At 43.5% G+C, this 22843-nt stretch overlaps 1 protein-coding gene across 2 annotated transcripts in view; it reads left to right on the top strand.

The window, feature by feature from the left end:
• Positions 1-19639, top strand: part of rps6kc1 (ribosomal protein S6 kinase polypeptide 1) — a 41621-nt gene extending 21982 nt beyond the window's left edge. For both annotated transcript variants that reach the window (XM_083790723.1, XM_083790724.1), the window contains 4 exons: positions 2363-2452; positions 10423-10505; positions 14008-14103; positions 17318-19639. In XM_083790723.1, coding sequence (XP_083646849.1) covers positions 2363-2452; positions 10423-10505; positions 14008-14103; positions 17318-17419 — 371 coding nt within the window. In that variant the 3' untranslated portion in view covers positions 17420-19639. The remainder of the gene's footprint in view (positions 1-2362; positions 2453-10422; positions 10506-14007; positions 14104-17317) is intronic.
• The last annotated feature ends 3204 nt before the right edge of the window (positions 19640-22843 follow it).

Raw genomic sequence — 22843 nt, 5'->3', positions numbered from 1 at the left:
CCATTCATTGTTAATGGGATTTAAAGGGATTGTGACATAAAAAAAAAGGTTTTGGAATTAGGTTTTCTAATCTCAATTACACCCAAAAAACATGAACTTTTAACATTCAGTAGATTTTCTGTGATCTGGGGTTTTCTGGCTCAAACAGGTGCTCTGATTTGCCGGCAGATTGTGATGTAAGATCCTGCAAATCCCATATATGTCAATGGGATTTTCCAGCAGATGTCACTGTTTTCACTGTTTTGCCTGTTTTCATTGTAGCTCAAAAGGCTTCCAAACCCCAAAGAAAACTTCAGACCACAGAAAATCCACTGAATGTTCAAAGTTCAGGTTTTTTGGGTGTAATTGAGGTCATAAAACCTAAAAGAAAAAAGAAAAAAAAGAAGAAATGAAAATGAATGTCATAAAACCTTTAATGTTTGTGTAGGACAAAGTTTGTTCACATACACCAAAAGCTGGACATAGGAGGGGCTATCGCCCCTCAAAAACATACTGATCACGCAAACCACATCATTGTATATTCATTCATTAGTTTAGTTAGTTTCATTCAGAGTCAGTGACTCTACTGGATCGATGACTACGGTACTGTAGGTGTGTTAGCTGGGGGCAGCAGTGGCTCAGGAGGTAGTAGCGCGGCCATTTGGGAACTAGAAGGTCCCGGTTCAATCCTAGGCTCCTCTTATCTCGCTTCAATGTCAAAGAATCCCTGAGCAAGACACTGCTCCCTGTGCGCCCCTCCTATGCCCAGCTTTGAGTGTCTGTGTGTACCACATAGTCTTGATTTGATTGGCTGCGCACGGAATGTGATGTATGATGATAAGAGCGCCCGATCACTTCACACGAGTGTGATTTCTTTTTTACCTACAGAGCTTGTAGTGATCTCTAAATTTAAGGTTGTGGCACACCAAAACAGATACTGACTACTACACTACAGTACGTCGGGAGATCAGAATGGGAGACATCTGTGTTAATACGTTTTTAAAAGTCGCTGCACAAACTACGGAGCCGACGGCAGTGTTATGTTCCTGCATGATAAATCTATCATGGGAGAATACACGAATGAAGAACATTATACTGTTACATTACATCCGGCCACTCTACCCTGCCCTGATCCACCGAACACCAACATGACCAGATCTTCCGGGTGGAAACATGTCGTTGTTTTACCAGGAGGTCACAGATTCCCTGCCTCACCTTTTTCTCTATTGTCGTCACCCGCGACCATCCCTCTCCACCTCGTTATCAGCACACGTCTAATTAGCTGAGTGGCTGTTTTCGTCTCCCTGGTGGTAATTATTGTTCTAAAGGGCCCATCAACGGCGTAGTGTGGTGCATCAGTCTGGCTAGCCGGGGCTAATGGCCTCGGCTACCTAATGACACCATTAGTTCTAATGATAGCGTTAACGGGTAGCAGCTAAACAGGAGTAATCGCTGGGCTGCGTGCTAGGAAAGAAAAAAAAGCATGTGGCGGGAGGGAGGAAAGGAAAAGAGTGTAAGAAAGTGCTCTTAAAGGTGAGTCAACCGTTTGAAGAGTGGAGAGAGGAATCTTAATGACGTGGGGGCAGTGGTTTTCAAACTTTGGGCACACCAGTGGGTCAAGTCAGAATTACAATCAGTGCAAAAATAGCCTCTATAACATGTGTTATTATCACTATATATATATATGTTTATTTTCATACCATTATTATTCCTAATACTAAGGTTTAACCACTTGAGCGCCCATTTCACACTGCTTGGAACCACTGAAGGGTAGACAGGAAGGTGGTGACTCCCAGGTAACGACAGCATTTATCCCCACCCTCACCAAAGCCTAACTCTGGCGCAGCAGTGGCTCAGGAGGCAGAGTGGTCGCTAGGAATTGGATTGCTAGTTTGACCACGGCTCCTCCTGGCATTGCATTGGGAGGATCCTTGACCCATTCTGACCTGAGATCAGATTCATACGAGGTTTCCACTGGACACACACTGGTCTGATGAATCCATTCTGACCTGAGATCAGATTCTAGAAATGTCAGTCGCTCTTCGATTTTTCAAAAATAGCAGACCTACAAGCTCGTATCGCGCCACTCGGTGGCGCGATATGAGCTTGTAGATCTGCTATTTTTCAATAGCTAAAGCATAACATGATGCCGACACCAAAATGGGTGCCCGTTCAGAATGTGTTAAGCAAGATGCTGAACCCATGACTGCTCCCCAGCTACGTACTGCTCCTAGGATGGATGATGGAATGCACAGTGCCAATTCATTCCTCTTCCCCTATTGTACATGTCTGCAACCGCAATGACAATAAAGGCATTGAACTGAATATCTCATATATCTCCATGTGTGTGTGTCTCCCTCCTTCCATCCCACCCTCTCTGCAGGTCACGTTCAGCTTACCTACTTCTGCAGTTGGAGTGAGGTGGAGGAGTCCTATGATCAGGATGCCATTGCCAACATGTACTGTGCTCCAGGTGAGAGAAACACACAACATACTGTACGTATGACTGTACAGTAAGTACACCCTCTTCATCCTCCATCCACCACCACTTTCCCAACGGCCTCAGAACCCATCTTGTCTCATCATAACGATTGTACAATGTGTGTGGGCAACTCCCCCAACCAAAGTGTGTGTGCGCGCGCGTGCGTGTGTACATGCGCGTGTGTGTACGCGCGCGACTGCGCGCGTGTGTACGCGCGCGACTGCGCGCGTGTGCGTACGTGTGTGAGAGAGGTTAATGCTATGCAGGCATGCAGGGCCGTGACTAGGCCACAGTGTCCCCTGGCCACAAAGACCTCATTCATAGCCAGAGGCACATAAACAGTCCAAGCGTGCATATACAACTGTGGACAGTACAGGGGAACAGTACACTGTGAACCAACCCTCTGGATGGTTAAATTGACAGACTACATGCGGTCACCCCTCCCTCCCATACCGTAACCACTTATAGAGTCTTATAGACTGTGTCGCGCAACGGATAGAGAAAACGGCTGATCTACAAGTTCACAATGTGTCACATCGCCACTATTTGGGAAATATCTGGAAAAATAACTGAACATGCTCAGTTATTTTTCACACGTGACAGAATGCCATGCCCCAAATAGGGAGGTTGAAAGTGGTAAAAAAAAAAAGTATTCTATTATTCAGTATATATATTACTGTATAATAATAATAGCTCAGATTTATATAGCGCTTTTCTAAATACCCAAAGCGCTTTACATGGGAACACCAGGAACAGACTTTATTAAGAAAGAAAAAAAGATCAAAGCTAAAACATAACAGATACAGGGTTAAAAAGATAAAAGGATAAACGAGACCTCAACTGGGGAAGGCTATTCTGAAAAGGTGTGTTTTGAGTGAGGTTTTGAAGGAGAGGAGAGAGGGAGCAGCTCTGAGATGGTTGGGGAGTTCATTCCAGAGTTTGGGGGCCGAAACATAAAAGGCCCTGTCCCCCCAGGTACGGTACTGTATGTATATATCCTGACTGAAACACATGGACACAGTGTTACTTTCAGTATATTATGATGATGATTATAATAATATATTAACAGAATTATAGTCTACACAGTATGAGAATCGGTACAGTGTGAGAATATATCCCTTGTCGTCAACTGCCATGCCCCTGTGTGTACACACACACACACACACACACACACACACGATTTTATTCTCTAAAACGATTAGAGAATAAAACCAAAGTTTGTTGTTTGGTGTGTTTAGAAAAACAAAATATGAAGTTTAGCAGATGTAGTTTGAAGCTGTCTCTTGTTGCGTTTCCTCTGCTGACCTGTAGAGTGTGCTGTGGTGCCACAGAGAGCGAGTGGTGTTGTGCTGCTGGTGTCCCTGTGTGTTGGTCCCAGCAGGCCTGTGGCAGCTATGGCATGCTGTTTAAAAGCTGCCTAAAACAAACTGACGCTAGGCTAGAGCACCATACCCCTACTTAACACCTCTGTGTGTGTGTGTGTGTGTGTGTGTGTGTGTGTGTGTGTGTGTGTGTGTGTGTGTGTGTGTGTGTGTACCATACCATTTCGGCTTTATGACTTACCTCATGTTGTAGTCTGGTTTTGTAGTCATCAGGCCGGAACCCCCAAACCGGAATTCGTTTAGGGCCTACCCAATAAAAGCCTTGATGTGGCGTATGTGAAGGTTTTGGCTGAAAACCTTGGAGTGGCTATTAATGTAGCACTTTTAAGTCAATGCAACTAGTCTAATATCATGCAGCCTGTCACCAGGAAAAAACAATATATGTTAATGACGTTTAGAACACTTTCATGTGGTTTTAGATTTTAGCAGTGAGGCTCAGTGTCTATGAATATCTAAAACCACATATTACACACACAAAGGCCCCCAGGAAAGCGTTCTAGATCTTCTAGACGTCATTAACATATCATTGTTTTGCAATTGTTTATGCATCGGTAAGGGTACAGTGGGTTGGAGATAATGTGAATGTATACATTTTCGTGCATGGATAAAGAAAATTACAAGCAACACATTTTGGCCAAAGGACACGCATGGCGAGAGAGAGACAGCTCTGTAGCAGGAAGGTTTGGGCACAAAGACAAAACGTAGACTTATTCTCTCAACCAGATTCTAACGAAAGTAGAAATTTCCACACATTACTATATAATGTGACACAGATGTGGCAAGTTCTTTCAGTTCAGAAGCTATATTGAAACAGCAGTTCCCAATGGTGATGATACGTCGCTTAATAGTAGATAACAATTTGGTTAAAAATAAAATATGTTCAGCTGAACACAATATTGAAGGTTGTTTAAAAGTCAGTCGTGACATGATTCCACCCAAAGTGTGCTGCCCTCAATCCTGACCTTTACAGTTGGTTGTCTACTGTTGAGGAAATATGGATCGATGGCGGCAGTGCTTTTTTTTTTTTTGAATATTCTGTTTTTTATTTTCAATTTTTCACAAAATACACAGAACACCCGTCCACAGCCCTCCCCCCTCCCCACATACAAACCCACATACATAGAATACAACACAGTTAAAGCATAATAACAATAATAATATTATACAAAAAACGTGAAAAACAAACAAAAAACTAAACTAAACAAAACAAAACAAGAGACAAATCTACTATTAGGGCTGTCAGTTCACCTCTATAATCCAATTCGAATTTCATTGCTTCATTATTTGTAATTTTCGAAAATATTCGAATATTTACATTGTTTATTTTAGCTCATATTTAGCCTATAATAATACACAGAATAACAACCCATTTTTTAATGCTTGCGCAAGTTGGTTACATTGTATTATTAGGCTACTGCCTACCGTCATTGCGACGCATTATCACGGGCCACGGCCCGGTTAAAAACGAGAATGATACACACCATGAACTGACCATAGACAATATCCCCTTTACAACTCTCTCTTTAGCCTATTAACCAAAATAAAGTCGCCACAATCGCCAGCCTATACACGTAGGACTGGACAGAAAGAGAGTGCAGAGAGTACAGACAATAATATGCCATACTATACTAGGCTGTTGCGCTGTGCTCTGATGCCTTCTCCACGCCACATGAACAATAACAACTCCACGTGGAGTGGACCCACGACGACCCACATATGAATTAGATAATTTATAAGAAATGGCACGGCGGCCATCCTTGCAGGCAGTGACAGAATGAGAATCCTGTAGGCTGTAACCTGTTCATTTTGGGGGGCATCAAACAACAGCCTGTTGATGATGAATGATACTATGAAACTTAACAACTCACCTAATGACGCCGCCACGGAGGATATAACATGTTTAACGTAATTCCAAAGTGTTTAGCCTACATTGTTTAAGTCATAGACGCATGCGGTTTTTATGAACTTTGGCTAAAAGCAATAAAGCATGTTGTTATTATTATTCCACTACCACCCGCACCGGTAGACTACTAGACTGTCATGGTAGCTGGCTACAACCTGAAACAACTTCCTATTCCTCTTCAAAATAAAAGCTACTTGTAACAATACTTTTATTTCTTAAGTGAACTACAGGATGTAGTAGACGCAGGATGTAGGCCTATAGTGGATAAATCACACAGAAGGCAGGAGAAATAAACTCCGCAGGCAGTCGGGGCTTTATTATTTTTAAATCTTGCCAACAGAATGAACAGGGATAATAAATGATAAAAGCTCCATTCGAATGGCAATTATTTTAATTTAGCTTTCGAATATATATTTTTTTTTAATATTCGAATTTCTTTCATATTATGAAATTCGTTCTGACAGCACTATCTACTATACACTAGAAATTTGTTTCCGGTAGCAGTCGATCCAGACTGAGATAGCTATAACAATACTGATACAGGTAAGGGCAGAGTCTCCATGTAATTCAAATAGGGCTGCCAAATCTTCAAAAATGTCTCAAAACCCCTTGAACTTCTCAAAGTATATGTAATCTTCTCAAGAGGGACACAACTGTTCAATTCTGAGAACCACCTTGCGATAGGTGGGGGGGAGTCAGACTTCCACGTTATTGCAATACATTTTCTAGCAACCCCGAGTGCCACCTCTATAAAATTTATTTTGTGTCTACCTAAATTTGCACTGATTGCACTGAAGTTTCCTAAAAGGCAAAGTTCAGGATCCAAGATGGCGGCAGTGCTTGATATCTGTCAGTAGGGGGCGGTGTACCCTGCAACTGAGTGAAAGGACCACTCCAACCTCTTTGACTACATTCTGCTCATCCTTTGACACGTTTCTCTGAATCTTTTTGTTTGTATCATTCTTTCTGTCCAACTTTAGCTAATTTGCGCGGCATGAAATGTTTTAAAATAAGAGCAATAATTTTGTGTTGCTTGCTCATATTATGCACTTACACCCAGCAGAACGTGTGTGTGTGTGTGTGTGTCTGTGTGTCTGTGTGTCTGTGTCTGTCTCCTGCCCTTGTTATGTATTGCTGTTTATCCAGACAGGGTCAGTCCCCACGATGGCTTCATTCCTGATGACAGATTTATGACTGTTTGCCAGAAAGCTCGCAGGGGGCCCAGTGTGTGTGTGTGTGTGTGTGTGTGTGTGTGTGTGTGTGTGTGTGTGTGTGTGTGTGTGTGTGTGTGTGTGTGAGATACTGTGTATGTTCAAGAAGGGTGGCAACATGTTTTTAAGCGGCATACACTCACACCCAAAAAAACACGGGAGTGGACGTGGAAAATATACTGGCAGGGCTGTTAATTTGTTTATTTTCGCTCTACAGCTTATTGACTTTCTCATCATGTCACAATTACTGATAAGCATCAGATGTTTTTGGGGGAGGGTTTTCTCATGAAAAGTCCAACAATGCAAGGTGTTGAGAATGAACAGCCTATGTGAACCAACTTGATGAGAACAGCTGAAGTGGCTATGCTGTGTATTGTTCAGATAAGAGGGAACTGACATGCTGTATTTAAAGTCTAAGAAACTGTTTAATGTAGTATTCCTCCCATTTGAGCAGACAAGTGACTTGAATATAGTTTTTTACCTTTCATTGTTGTTTCGTTTTCTCTCTACTTACCTGTCTAGCCATTTCTTTTTGTTTGTTACAGCTCAACGATCTGGAAGATCAACTGTACTTCCTGTTTTGAGCTGTCATCAGCCTATTGTTTTCAAAACTCAACTTCTCATAATTTAACTTGTTGAGAATCACGTTACAAAGTTTTTTTTTTCTTCTTTTGTTGCCTTTATTGATAGTATCAAGTGAAGATAGACAGGAAATCATCGTAGAATGCTGCTAGTCAATTATTTGTAGCAACTGTGTCAATTAGTTACTGGAGTTTCCTCCGTTAACTATTTGATTAGAGATTGAATAATAGTTTTAGAGGAAAAATAACTGCACTCTGCATTCTTGGAACCTCAGTCTCCTTACTTCCTACTTACTAATTTGTCTTCCTCTTTCAACAACACTGGTGTCTGTTGAGTATTTGGGGAACTCTGAGGCAGAAGAGAGAAAGTTCCTTATGGCCCCCGGGGAGGGTGGAGGCAGGTGGTGTGCGACTGTGCGTGTGGTTTTTAAGATATGACAAACTGCAGGGAACTGCTCCATTGTTGAGGAAAAGGGAAGAGGAGGAGATTATAAGGTGAACGCTCCGTGTTCTGCATCGCACCTCTTCCAACATCCCTTTTGTTGCATCAGCTACCTAAATGTTCCCCCCCGTGTACTGTGTGCTTTTTTTCCCCAAGACATGCAAGGTTAGGGGAAAGTGAAAGAGTTGGAAGTGTAGAATTTTGACTTCTATAGCGGCCATGTGAACTTGAAATAGTAGGCGCGTGCTCGCTGGCACACGCCGCACAGAGCACACTAGTAACAGTGGGTTGGAGGCAGCGACTCCGAAAGTTCCCAGTGTTTATTTGTAGCTCTGAGAATCTGCATTTGTGTAGCTCTGAATGTGCCAAATGTCCATTTATACCATCTCTGAATGGGTCCATTTATACACACTGAATTTAATGCACACTCAGTGTTTTATAGTGTGGCCCGTGGATGCCCCCTCCCCTTATTCCGATCCTCTTTTTCTATTTCGCCCTGCCTTGCTCTGACAGAGCAGTTAAGTGTAGCCAGCGCCACACTACTCTCCCTGCAGCTCCTTAGACATTAATCCATTGTGATGACAATCGACCTTGCTCTGAGACTGTGTGTGTGTGTGTGTGTGTGTGTGTGTGTGTGTGTGTGTGTGTGTGTGTGTGTGTGTGTGTGTGTGTGTGTGTGTGTGTGTGTGTGTGTGTGTGTGTGTGTGTGTGTGTGTGTGTGTGTGTGTGTGTGTGTGTGTGTGTGTGTGTGTGTGTGTGTCCAGTATCTCCCCTCAAGCTCATAACCGTGCAGGTATCACTAGTCCGTTCAATGACGATCTTCTCTCCTTGGCTGTCAAAACAGTGGTGCTGGGGAGGCCTGAAGACTCATTGCTCAGTTGGCTGAGTGTGTGGGTAGGGGGGGGGTGGGGGGGGGGGGGGGGGGGTGGAGGCTGTGTAGGGGGGGGTGGAGGCTGGTGGAGAGGGTGCACGTATGTACGTACATGTGAGTGGTATCATACCCCAGTCTGGGGGGCTCTCTAACCTTGGCTGCAAGAGAGCTGCACAAGCCCCTGCAGCTACTCACGAGCCTCCAGGAGAAAGAGTGGGTCTTTGTCTGTGCTGAGGAGCCTGATCTCTGGGCACATGCAGCCCCCTGGGTCATCAGCCCCCTACCCCCCTCCCCAGAGAAAGGACAGCAGAGAGGAACTGAGCGGCACAAGGGCCATCTGGTGCCCAGTAGAGCTGGCGTGTGCGCGCGAACACACATGCATACACAGAGACACGCGTGCACACACACACATACAGATGACTGTAGCAAATGAGTATCTTCCTCTTGCTCCCTCTGTCTTCGTCACACAGACACACACAGTGGAGCTCCAGCAGCCCTCCAGCTGAGCGGCCTGTCAGACTAGCTGTGCGTCTGACTGTGGGAGAGGAGCACCGGGAGCTACATGCTGGATAGAGGGGAGGCTTGAGAAATGGACGGGCACCGCGCACACTGTTCACCTTGTGGTTCAGGGTTTTGGTGGGGGGGGGGGTGTGTGTGTGTGTGCGCAAACTGTTCAAGACAAGCAAAGACACCTGAGGGAGCAATGCGAAGGAAATATTTGTGCAGGGAGAGAAAAAGATTACTTCAAAGAGCTTGAAATGTTTAACGAGAATCACAGGCAAAAATGTTTCTGTGATTTTATATTTGGGAAGTATTGTGCGTGTTTGCCGCTTGTGTGTTCAGCCCGTTGTGTGTGTGTGTGTGTGTGTGTGTGTGTGTGTGTGTGTGTGCTTGCGTGTGTGTGTGCGTGCGCGCGCGCGCATGTGTGTGTTTGTCTGTGAGTGAGGTCAGGTCATGCAGATGGTGTGAAGTTGCAGCACAGACGGTTTCCTCAATTTAACTGCTTTTTTATTATGCAAATCACCCTTTTGTGAGACACAACTCGAAAGTGTGTGTGCGTGCGTGCACGCGGCCGCATGTATGCCTGCGTTTGTGCACGCACTCTGAATTGAGTCAGTCCAATGAAATATTAAGTAGGTTTAGATGTCTTTCACACATACTGTTGAGCATTGTGATGCACAACATCAGAGCAAGTGAAGGATGTATACAAGCTTACAAGTCACAACTTTGCGCTGTGATGCATTGTGAGCTTGTAGATCTGCTGTTTTTGATGAGCAACTAAGTATACTAAGCTTTTTTACTTTTTTACCTTTACTTGCCTACTTAATTCCCTTTTAGTATAAACATGAAATACAGTAAGTTCTGGTGGCACCTTCATCTGACAAATCAACAGTGTAACAAAAACACTGTCGCCTAAATTCAGTTATATGGTTTTTGTGTCTTGCATCGCTCTGTCTCTAGAGTTTGTCTTATTTGCTTAATTTATTGCTCCGCTCTTGTGCACATCTGCTATTCCTCTGCTTATTGTTTAGGTCATTCAACAGCCTTTCTTTCTCATTCTTTTGTTGCAGAGGTGGGGGGAATCGGCGAGGAGACAACAGCCTGTGATTGGTGGAGTTTGGGAGCCATCTTGTTTGAGTTACTCACTGGCAAGGTAAGTCGAAAGTGTTACATTTGTGTGTGTGCGTGTGTGTGTGCGTGTGTGTGTGTGTGTGTGTGTGTGGTGCGCAAGGTAGGTGTCTTGGCATTCAACTCTCTCCCAGTCTTTATGCCCATGCCAGAGTGTGTGTGTTATGTGCTTGAGCAGTAGGTGTGTTTTGTTGTTTTGTGAGCTGCGTCTTGGCTGCGGTCTCGTTCTCTGGTTCTCGGGGAGTGCCAGGGGCGTCGGTGTGACTTTCTCCCCCAGCCTGAGCTCCATCTGCTGGGCCACGGGGTCACCTCTCCCTGGGCCCCTGTGCTGGCTCCTGGAGCAGTGCTGGGCTGGGGCATGCTGACCTCAGATCGGTGCATAAAGTGAAGACTGGGGCAGCTCTCTAGGTGCTGTGTCTCTGTGGCTGGTCCAGGATCAGGGTTATTCAAGGTATGAAGATTCATTCCAGACAGGCTGGTGGAGGGGGGGAGTCTGTCTGTCTATATACATTATATATAAACGTGCTGTGTGTATAGATTTAAACACAGCGTTTCACACGCACCACGGTATAACGTAACAGCAGCTTCCTTGAAGGGAACACACCACAGGTGCAAGGCATCCCTTACGTTTTTCATTGTCTATTACATTTGAATAAATTCTAACTGATCGCCAGCGGGCTTATTTCCATATCAGCCATCAGCAGTTTCCCCATCAGTAGCCTGAACACAAGGTGGTCTTGTAAGTTGGTGTTATTATGTTGAATAATACACTCACTCACACACACACAAACACACACACACACACACACACACACACACACACACACACACGCACACACACACACACACACACACACACACACAACTCATTCAGCCCCACAGATGTCTCCTTTGATGATTATGTCTGCTTGCAGTCCTGGCAAAGACGTGTACGCACACATAAACACACAACACACACAGTCTCTTGATCCTTGCAGGATAAGATCTCGCCCAAAGCAGTCTTGACTGCGGCTGGGAACTCGGCCACATCTCCTGCAGCACAAAACAAGAGGCAATCGACCTAACCGATGGACACACACACACACACACACACACACACACACACACAGTCACAGTCACTTGCTACACTCTCCCAACACTACACAGTCAAATCCTCATTGTTAATTTATCCCTTTGTAACCCTGAGAGTACAAATGGAAGCACATGGACCCATAGGGGCCCATTTTGTTCCTATTTGTACACTCTCAGAGTTAAATGAACACCGAGGATTTCACAGTATAGAGACGTATGAGCCGAGGGTGTGTGTAACATACAGCGATTATGGTCATTACGATCAATTATTTTGACAACGGGGCCTGTAGTTGATGGTCAAAGAAAGCACTTGCCCAGCTCACGCTCCAGATAAACATCCACATTCCACACAATCGACAAGCTCTCTCTCTCTCTCTCTCTCTGTCCCCTCCACCCTCTTTCTATCTACTTTTTCCCCTCATGGTTTACGGAACCCAAGTGAAACAAAAGTAATGCGAGAATAAAGATAATGCTGTATTCAACTGACTCCTCCGTTTGTTTGTATAGGGAGACAGAAAAAAATATAGTAACGTGGGGGGGGGGAAACAAGAATTGATCAATTATCAATATTAATTACCACCAGCTGCTGCCTTGTTATATCTCCAGAATTGTGCTTTGAAATGTAAATAGCTGTCTATCTGTATTTACAGTGTGTGTGTGTGGAAACAACAACAGGATCTGTCCAGGTGACTGTAACTGTGAGAGTGTAGCCTTAGCCTACTACAAATGGAGCCTTTTATAACAATAAACTCTGAGACTGTACAAATGGAACGTTATGGGTCCATTTGGTTGTATTTGTACACCCTCAGGTAGACCATCCTCCAAACCATTATATATCGCACCTCACGCACAGCTGTCGTAGTGTTGACATTGGCTTGGCAGGTATTAACCCATTCTGACCTGAGATCAGATTCATACGAGGTTTCCGCCGGACACAAACTGGTCTGATGAACCCATTCTGACCTGAGATCAGATTCTAAAAAAATGTCAGTCGTTCTTCGATTTTTCAAAAATAGCAGACCTACAAGCTCGTATCGCGCCACTCGGTGGCGCGATATGAGCTTGTAGATCTGCTATTTTTCAATAGCTAAAGCACGACATGATGCCAACACCAAAATGGGTGCCCGGTCAGAATGGGTTAAAGGACATCTCTCATACGTACAGTATGTGTCAATGTCGCGGGGGTCCGCGGTAGTCTAGTTTCATCAAAGTAGTGTCGGATGGTTTGACTTCATGACGTTCAGCCAGCATCCCATGGCTGAGAGGTCGGCTAGAGGCAAAAAGTGTCCGGTTGCCTAGAGACGAGGCAGCCAATGAGAATGATCGCTTGCTAGTACGGGCACTAGGGCAGCCAATGAGAGAGATAGCTTGCTAGTCCAGAAAGGCAAAGCGATCGTTCATAAACCAGCTCCGCTGTAGCTGGTAAAAAACATTGTTTTTTTTTGTTCTGTCTCTCATGGACGTAAATCCGCACACACACACACACACACACACACACACACACACACACACACACACACACACCAGTTCCAAGAAACAGCAACAGCACTGTTATGAGAATCTGTGTTATTTCAGGTGCTTTGATCTCTCTCGCTACTGTTTGTCCAGCAGTGGTGCTTCCGTGGGTATAGGTTCACACACTGGCATTCCAAATCAGATGTTTGACCAATCGAGACTGGAATTGGTCTGAACTGACGATAACGAATGGAAACTGATTTTTGGTAATCCTAGGTAATTTGAAATGTGATTCAAATGCGATTAATGAAGAGTCTAATTTATATACTGGGACCAATGTTGTGCTTGACAGTACCTTGTACTGTTTGCATTTTATTGTCTAATACAATTATCAATCAATCAAACTTCGACATGCGATGGTGTTGCTTGCCGAACTTGTAGATGGACAGTTATAGAGCGTCATAGTCCCGCCCCCTTTCAGAACGACGAGCGGCCAGGAAGATAATCTCTCATAAACTATTTATTTAAAGACCTTTAAGCCTCGGACAAAGCCAACTCGGCCCCTGATAAATCATGACAATAAACTTTTTTTTAGACGGAATAAATAATTAGAAAGAATAAACAAAAACAAAGTGTTGTACCATGCCCTTTTTTTCTTATTTCTAATTATTTGTTCGGCCCAAAAGGTTTTTGTTTATTGTCATGATTTGTCAGGAGCTGAGTTGGCTTTGTTCGAGGCTTAAAGGTCTTTAAATAAATACTTTCTGAAACGTCTATGGGAAAAATGTATGGGAAATTCTGTTCTGGGCCGCTCGTCGGGGGTAGGACTGCAATGTCCACAGCAATGTCATTACAATCTGATCTATCTGATCACTTGCTAAATACAGTGTGGACACAGTCAGTCCTAAAAGATCATATTATTGAAATTCCTTTTTCTCTCAGTCTCTTTTGTTGTTGATTGATACGTTGATATGTGCTCTGTCTCTCTCTTGCCCTCTCAGTCTCTTCTGCACTGCCATCCAGCAGGGATCAGTCGCCACACAGACCTCAACGTCCCCGAGAGTGTATCAGAGGAGGCCGTCTCTCTGTTGGAACAGGTCTGCTTATATTGCATCACTTGTCTTGCTCTGTTCCACATCCGTTTTATATTAATTAGCTCATTGACCGCCGTCTAGTGGTGGCTTAGTGTGGCGCAGGCCGCCATACATTATAAGTCCCCATAGAAGCTGTGTCCCCATAGAAAGCATAAGCCAGCGGATTTTCCATTTCCGGTTTGTTCCGGGTTTTTTTTCTCACCAGATCGCTACCGGAGTGTTATGAGGGGAACATAACCATAAACAAACCATGGCAACGTCACTATGACAACATAACCATAAACAACCCACGGCCACGTCACTATGACATCATTTATGCAAACCCGATGATGTCATTGTGACATCATTATAATGATGAACTATATCAAATCCAGCTGGTGGTATATCACATCATCATGCTTATGTCACTAATATGACTCCATAACCATATAAAGAGTTCCTTAGTTAGTTGTACAGGATGACCATCAACTGACAAGAATAAAATGTATATGCTACTCTTTTGAATAGAGGTACGTTAGTGACTCACTCACAGGGTCCCAAATTAACACCTACCAGTACTGCATTAGCATTCAAGACACTGCTACAGGGTAAATGTAACCTCTGATCGGTAGGGAAAATAACTTTGGTCAAAGTGTTTAACTCGTTCTGTGCCACTACGTGGCAGCAGAGTGTATCTATATCTAATCCTTGCCAGGGCTATTTAGCTATATTTGGTCATTTTCATTTTCGCTTTCCCGGCTTGGAGGCTGCCATTGTAACGATCATCTAATATTAGCATGAGCTCACACCGTTTACCTTTTGCCAGAAACATGTCGGGAGCGATGCGATACAAAATCACAAATCACATCCAAACCTCGGATGGATGACGATAACCAAGGACAGCGCACGTAGTTTCCGAGTTATGAGGCATTGAAAATCCTACTTTGACTGGAAGGTAAATGGGGGCATAAATCCTGGTGTTGGGGGGGTGACGGAGGCGTTGCCTAGCAACCGGACCTGGGTCTTGAGTGCATGTCGTCCATTTACACCAAATAATCTCCTTATGCATCCATTAGCTTGTATGTTTCAGTTTTGAGTGGATTTTGTCCATCTTCCATCTTCATCCACTTCAAACAAATAATAAGAGCTCTTATCAGTCGGGTGCTCAGAACAAAGGCAAAAACATTTCATTCACACGAACAATCGAACATGTAAACACTTCACCTTGCCAGCCTGCCTCTAATACTACTCCTCACAAAGAAATATCTCCGGTACACACTGTGTATCTGAGTGTATCTGTATCTGAGCTTCGGTCCTTCCGGACCATCTTCAGGCATATCTTTCTTTAATATCAAAATCTAAGCCTTTGCACTATAAAGTACTGGCACAGAAAAGGATCCTATTAAACATCAAAATTGCAGTATGAATAGCGTTGGGATCCTTTCGGATTTCAACGATTCCGGTTCCTTAATGATTCCCCTGGCCAGCCGGGGCGCCTGATGGAGGGGAAAGGAACTGGTTTAGAATAACGTGTTCCTTCCACGCGCTACGTCCAACCAGGGAAACTCCCCCCTGTCAGGTGTAAAGGAGCAACTTGGACACTCAGGCATGAAGGAAGCATGAATTCAAGTCCGTTGCTCTCCCCATGTCCCCCATATATGGGGACTATGTTGGTGGAGGGTGTGTAGAGCCCAGGATCACATTAGATGATTGACACAGGGGTGAAAAATGGGTTACAAAATTGTGGGATAAAAAAAAAAAAAAAAAAAAGATTCCTTAGCGGTTCCCTTTAGCGATTCCAATAGGGTACAAATGGAACCAAATGTGGAAATGGAACCTAAGGAGTTATGGTGGTCCATGAAATGTTGAGAACCACCGGTATTGTAACGAGAACACGCCAGCTCTGACAATGTGATTTAAAATAATAATAATAAACGCTTCCTGAAATGGTTACAAATCTCATGGAACTGATTCCCTGTCCTTACATCCAGTACCTGCACACACACGTGCTCACGCACACACACACACACACACACACACACACACACACACACACACACACACACACACACACACACACACACACACACAAATAAATCATGATGGGGGCAGCAGACAGTCTACCCGTGGCTGGAAGGTGGCCGGTTTGATCCCCCGGGACGGGCAGTGGAGTGAATGAGCACTACTCACTCCTCCCTCAAAAACCCACCATAACAATCTGGTTATCTTTTGATTGGTATTAATATGACTAACCTGTTCTTAAGTGTAGTTAAGTACAATTCTGCCATGACTCCTGCTGCGATATGTATTAAGAATTGGTACACAATCACAGCATGGGTGTCCTTAACTTGGAGCAGTGCTTTTGATAACAGAGCCAGACGGATATTTTATATTGCCCAATGCCTGGGCGTAAGTGCCCCAGCTCGTTAGTCTGCTGTCCCAGATGAGAGGGGCCATTACACAGTGTGAAACGACAGTCCCCAGTGTGCGCCTGTTAACGCTACATCAGCTCTTGTATAAATAGACATAGTTTAGAGTGCTTTTCAAGTCTTTCATTGTCGATATACGGTAACATAACCACATTAGCTCTGGCATCCCAATTAAAGGTTAAAATGATGTAAATTAAAAAAATATATATGTTGTGAGCTTGTAGATCAAACCGATTGATTGTATTGTGAAATGAGGGGCGCTCTTGTCATCGTACATCAATTTATGTTTGCGGACATTTGACATTGCTACAGTACATAAGGTACTTAATTAAGGTGGTCCCTTTTTGGTCAAGCGCTCCCACCAACATGTGATTGGTTAGTCGATTTGCTCGTTTACACATGACGTAAGTTTTCCCTTCAATGTCAACGGCGTTTAATGTTTCATTTACGTCATATTTAGCGGAATTCTCCATTCATTGTCAGTGGGAATTTTATGTTTGTGTAAGGCGAAAATCTACACTAATAGCTAAATATAGAAGGGGCTAGCACCCCTCAAAATGAAAATATTTCAGGATATTTAATTTAGCTTTTATTGTTTTAATAAAAAAAACCTGTGTGTTTGTTTATGTGTGTCTCTGTGTGTGTGTGTGTGTGTGTGTGTGTGTGTGTGTGTGTGTGTGTGTGTGTGTGTGTGTGTGTGTGTGTGTGTGTGTGTGTGTGTGTGTGTGTGTGTGTGTGTGTGTGTGTGTGTGTGTGTGTGTGTGTGTGTGTGTGTGTGTGTGTGTGTGTGTGTGCGCGCGTGTGCACAGCTCCTCCAGTACAACCCAGTGGAGAGGCTGGGCTCAGGAGTGGCGGGCGTGGATGACATTAAATCACACCCCTTCTTCTCCAGAGTGGACTGGCTCAAGTAGGCCCCTGTGGATGACGGCAGCCAGGAGCAGTTGCATGCTGGGAAATGCACTCCCCCAAAATAACTACTTTGCAACTGAGTGCACAGACACACACACACACACACACACACTCAGGCAAATTTACATTTGTCTTTAAACAGAACAAGCCTTGATGACAAGTTTCCCCTGACATTCGTGATGCTGATGCAACATTCACCAACAGCACTCAGTGGCCCTTTAAAGCCGCTGTGCTTTGTGTCAAGTTTTGGGGGATTTGCCAAACTACATTGTATACATCACTCCATTGTTGATTTTGCTGTTTCTTTAATGCGACTTGACAACACTTGTGATGCAATACTTGAATGGTCCTCACTGAATGAACGGTGAATCACTACAGAAATGTTGCTTTAGTTTACACTAGCCTGAAGCTAGGGCTGGGCAATAAATCAATATATTTGTGATCTGAGACCAGATTATTGGATATTGTGATGTGGCATAACTGTTTTATTTTCCTTGTTTTAATAACGTAAGCCTTATTTTATACAGTGAAACAGTGAAAATAGCTGAACTAGTATGCTCTTGTGAGCTTGTACGTTTGCTATTTTACGACCACAGATAATCGTCACAAATTATACATATTGAGGTATTTGGTCAAACAAAGATTAATATTTTTGCCCAGCCCTACTGGAAGCCTAAATGAAATGACTGACATTGTGATGTTTATTTCACTACTTAAAAGTGAGCGAATCAAGTCTGCTATCAAAGTGCAGAACTTTGATAGACTTCTGAACAATATCCTCTTTCTGTAGTGATTCTTAACAGTGCTTCTCAAAGTGGGGTCCTTGAAGGGGTCCGAAGGATAAATCAGAAACCGTTTAACCATACTTCTTCAGATCTACAAGCTCATAATTTCTCAATGAGACGGATTGTGACTTGTGAGTAGATCCGGTGTTTCCGAAACATTTAGGAAAAGCTTTTAACAACACAAATCTTCTCTTATGGGTGTCCCTGTCGCAATGTTTTTTTCAGATGGGGGTCTGTGGCCAAATATCAATTTGGGGGTCCTTGACATGAAAATGTTGGAGAAGCACTGGTTTATAAGAGCAGCCATTCCTCAGTGTTGTGCTAGCCAACACAACCCCTTGAAAGCAAAGAGAATAGAAGTAGAGCTTTCATTTGAGCTCGTTATCATGCACTGATCCAGAATCGTATATTGTGCTGCCGAAATTGGCCAGCAAACAATATATTGATGATTTTCTTTTTTTTGTTCCCCCTCCCCTTTTAAGAATTTTATTTCCAAGCCGCTTTTAGGTCAGGCAGAAACCTTGTATGTACAAAATCAGGAAAAACAATTACCTGTGTGGATCTGACGTAGCCTAGTTATTATAGTCACAATGTCTTGGTAATACTTTTCATTGATTCAATTTATATAAACCCACAGACAGACTTAATCACTTGCATCCCATAGGTGACATATTTTGAAAATAGCTGATGTACAGTACAAGCTCACAAGGCATCACTTCGGTGTGTGCTTGAACATTATCGCTTTTGTGAGACACTGCCATATGATGAAGTATACAATAGTGCATTCATATACTGTATGAAAAAATCATATGTCTTGATACAAGGTTTCTGCCTGACAGCGACAATATGCAGGGTAACAGATGGCAGGATGGATACTGTCCAAAGTGAACGAACAAAACAGTCTGAAGTAGATTGCTGTTGTGTGTGAGTTAGGTATTTGGTTTGAATAGGGTGGAGATGCTTGATGGAATTTGGCCCAGATTCCAAGGGCTAGTTGTGCAGATAATATTGAAGCCATGGCTAGAGAAAGAAATGGCATTGACCCAGGCTAGTGTTTGAATCAGTAAAACTAGCCATTTTTTGAGGTTGTAAATGTCTTCTAGTAGAGTTTTTACATATTCATCTCAAGAAAGTGCTTTTCTGTGGATCTGAAAATTGTTTATGACAATGTATTATATATTATTTAATGATATAGTTATCTATTTAAAATGATTAACTGATGTTCCAAGATTGTTTGTGTCCATTGCCATGAACAGAATCTTACTGTAAATTGTGCTGACTGAAATTCATACCTGTACAGTAGGTTCAATTCAAGGTTTTAGTTGCACTAGCGCAGTGGTTTACATGGGTGGTTTAAATGTGGTCCACCAGCGAATGGAGAGGAACAAGAAAACAAAAATCTAAATAAAATGATATGTATGTCATATTAAAATGTAATTCATAAGATTACTGTGCCTGTTTAATCACTTAAGTTAAAGCGTTTATTTTTATGTCAGCAATAGGGGTACACGGCCAAGAGGCAAAAAAAAGAAAATGGAGAAAATAGCAGATTGACAAGCTCAGTTGCAGCTTGGAGATCAGCTATTCTTTTAAGCCATGCATTCACAATAGGGGGGCACAGCCAGAGGCTATGGCTATTTGGGGTCCTTGACATGGAAAGGTTCTGTAACCCCTGCACTAGCGGGGGTCAAACTGCAGTCACTGAGTGTACCACTGATCTGCAGGACTTTATTGTGACCAATGCAGGGTTTCGGTGTTAACAAAACTTTATTACTGATTTTTATACTGACTGAACATATTGTCAATTCCATGCCTGTTGCAGTGCATCAAACAATGCTAGATTAAATGACACCCACTGTGATTTCAATACATCTCTATAGTCTTTGTACTGCAACCGGTGAAGTGTTAGTAAAAAGCAGGTAAAAGAGTAACGTTTGAGCCGACGATAAAGTCACTTTTCCACTCACTGTTGTAGGAGAGGTGCCTGTTTACACCGCAGCTGTGTCGGCTCCGCCTACAGGAAATACGTTAGCTGCTACCATGAGACCCGTTTCTGAACGTGTCTGTGTCTACTGACAACTGCACATGTTGCAAGATTGACAGGCTGGTAGAGAGAGAGAGAGAGAGAGAGTGTGTGTGGGTGTGACTGTGTGTGTGTGTGTGTGTGTGTGTGTGTGTGTGTGTGTGTGTTCTGAGGCTATACCGCTCCTCTCTTTGATCAGTAGGACTGATGACACTCCTAAAAAGCTGCTGTCACTCCTGCTGAGTATCATTGTTACCGTGATAGAAGCCAACAACACATCAACAGCATATGTGGTCTCCCCACACACACACACATTGAGGTTATACAGGTACTTGTAGGCAGGGGTCATCATCGCCATGTTGGCTTGTGGTGGACATTTTTCTCAACATTCCATTCTTGCCACGGACATAAAACACGAGTGGACAATAATATTACCAGAAAGACATGAATAGATAGCCCTAAATGACCATAACAGGTCTATAACTCTGAGAGTGTTCAAATGGAACCAAATGGACCCTTATGTTAAGGGTCCATTGGGTTCCATTTAAGGCTTATGGGTCTATTTGGTTCCATTTGAACACTCTCAAAGTTAAGGGCGTCTCTGCGAATAAAACATTTGAGAACCACTGTACTAGTGGACTCCTAATGTGCCACTATGCTAGTGTCATAATAAATAATTGTCATAATTGTCAGCCTGGAGACTTAATTAACATTCAGTAATAGGTGTTGTGATAAAAATGAGAACAATATAATGGTGTGTAAAACAGAACATCTAGAATTTGCTGCGGACATGACCAAGTCTTTGCCACGGACGCGTTTGTCATGTTGGACATGTTGGTGACCCCTGCTTGTAGGATACATCTACCAGGTCACCAGTCGACAAATCTACACAGTCAGAGTGACATCATCAGCGTTCATTTAATCACTTCAAACCTTGCATCCCTAATTTGGGCACGTCAGTAAAGGAAAAGGTTTTCCAAAAACTAGTTGAACGACGCAGATCTGCAAGTTCAGAACTAATCCTGCGAACCGCTCTACCGATTAGTGCCAAACTTTGTATGCTGTCACATACATGTTTTATACTTACTTTAATTTTAGAATGTAAAACACAGTGAATTGCGTTCTGATTAGGCTTTGGAGTCAGACGTCAAAAGATTTTAATGTATCTGATTTAATATCTAATGTATTACATAAGTTTAGCCACTTAGGGAGACATGTGAGAACTTTGGCTGGTTGAAGACAAAGCGTGCGTGCTGCGGCATTCTGGATTCATTGGAGAGGCTTAAGTGCACATGCCAGAAGGCATTGTGAACTATAACAAGTTTCCCCAACCTCACCTCAACTCTATACTTCGCATACCTAGCAGCACTGGGATCAGTTGAAAATAGCAACATTACATAACCACTTGAACCCTAGCATCCTTATTCTGGGGCAAATATTTGCCGAAAATAGCAGATTTGCAAGCTCACAACATGTCACGGTGTGATGTCTGCATTGTGATATCAACAAATTTGCAAACAAGTTCGCAATGTTGTGAGAGCTTCTAGATCTGTTCTTCTTTTCTTTCTTTTTTAAGATATTTTTCCGCAGCTTACGCCTTTTATTGTTTTTTTGAAGGGACAGACAGTAGATCTGTTCTTCTGACCAAATGTTTACCACCAGAAAAATATTCACCAGCCCTGATTGACAGGGCTCTGGACGAACAGCAGGATAATCACCTGTGAATTATAACACCCAGAATAGGGATGGTAAAGGGTCTATGTGGTATTGTGGTTAACACAAAGGAGTTTTTTACTGTGTTAAATGTACAGTAACACTTACTGCCAAGGACACACGTGCATCTATACACACATGGATAAGTGGCTGTTAGCAGATATTCCCTGGTGTCAGCCTCACTGTCACGGGGGTCTACAGTCTGGGCTGATTAGAGCTCATCATAAAGACATGTCTCTCACGACGCACTGTCTCGGGGCACAGGGTTCACCGCAGCTTACTGAAGGAATCTGTCAATCTCACTGCATGTGGTGAGAGTCTACAAATGGGTCCATTTGGTTACATTTTGTACACTATCTGACTTGACTTGCAAATAGATCACTTAACACTGAAGAGTGTGTTTTGTGTGTGTGTGTGTGTGTGCGCGTAATTTTTTCCTTTTTTGTCTCCACCAGGCCGAAGGCATGGGGAGAGAGTATGTTTTGCACTCCGTCAGTGTGTCTGTCCATCTGTGTGTGTGTGTCCGTCCGTCCGTCCGTCTGTGTACAGCTAATCTCCGGCACCGTTAACCCGGTCGATACCAAATTTTGCACACACTCCCTGGATGCCAACGATGAACTTCTGCCCCAAGTTTCCCAGAACGGCCTGTTATAGCGCCACCAGGAGGCCGTGACGCATGCAGAGCATGTGGAAGCGCCCGTGCTCCGTGGCCCGCAATATGTCGCCGACCCTACTCCTGCGTTTCCAATATACACGGACACACAAGTCGACATTCACGGAAAAACGACATGGAACAACAACAACACAACCTGCATGGAAAACACATGGTCAGTGGGTAAAGTGATGTGTGTGATGTGCGTGCATGCGTGCGTGCGTGCATGCGAGTGTCTCACTAGGATCGCACT

This window comes from Protomyctophum parallelum (assembly GCF_964188405.1).
Source record: "Protomyctophum parallelum genome assembly, chromosome: 19".
Taxonomy (NCBI): domain Eukaryota; kingdom Metazoa; phylum Chordata; class Actinopteri; order Myctophiformes; family Myctophidae; genus Protomyctophum; species Protomyctophum parallelum.
The sequence above is the reverse complement of the archived record's forward strand: the minus strand, read 5'-3'. Positions and strand labels throughout refer to the sequence as shown.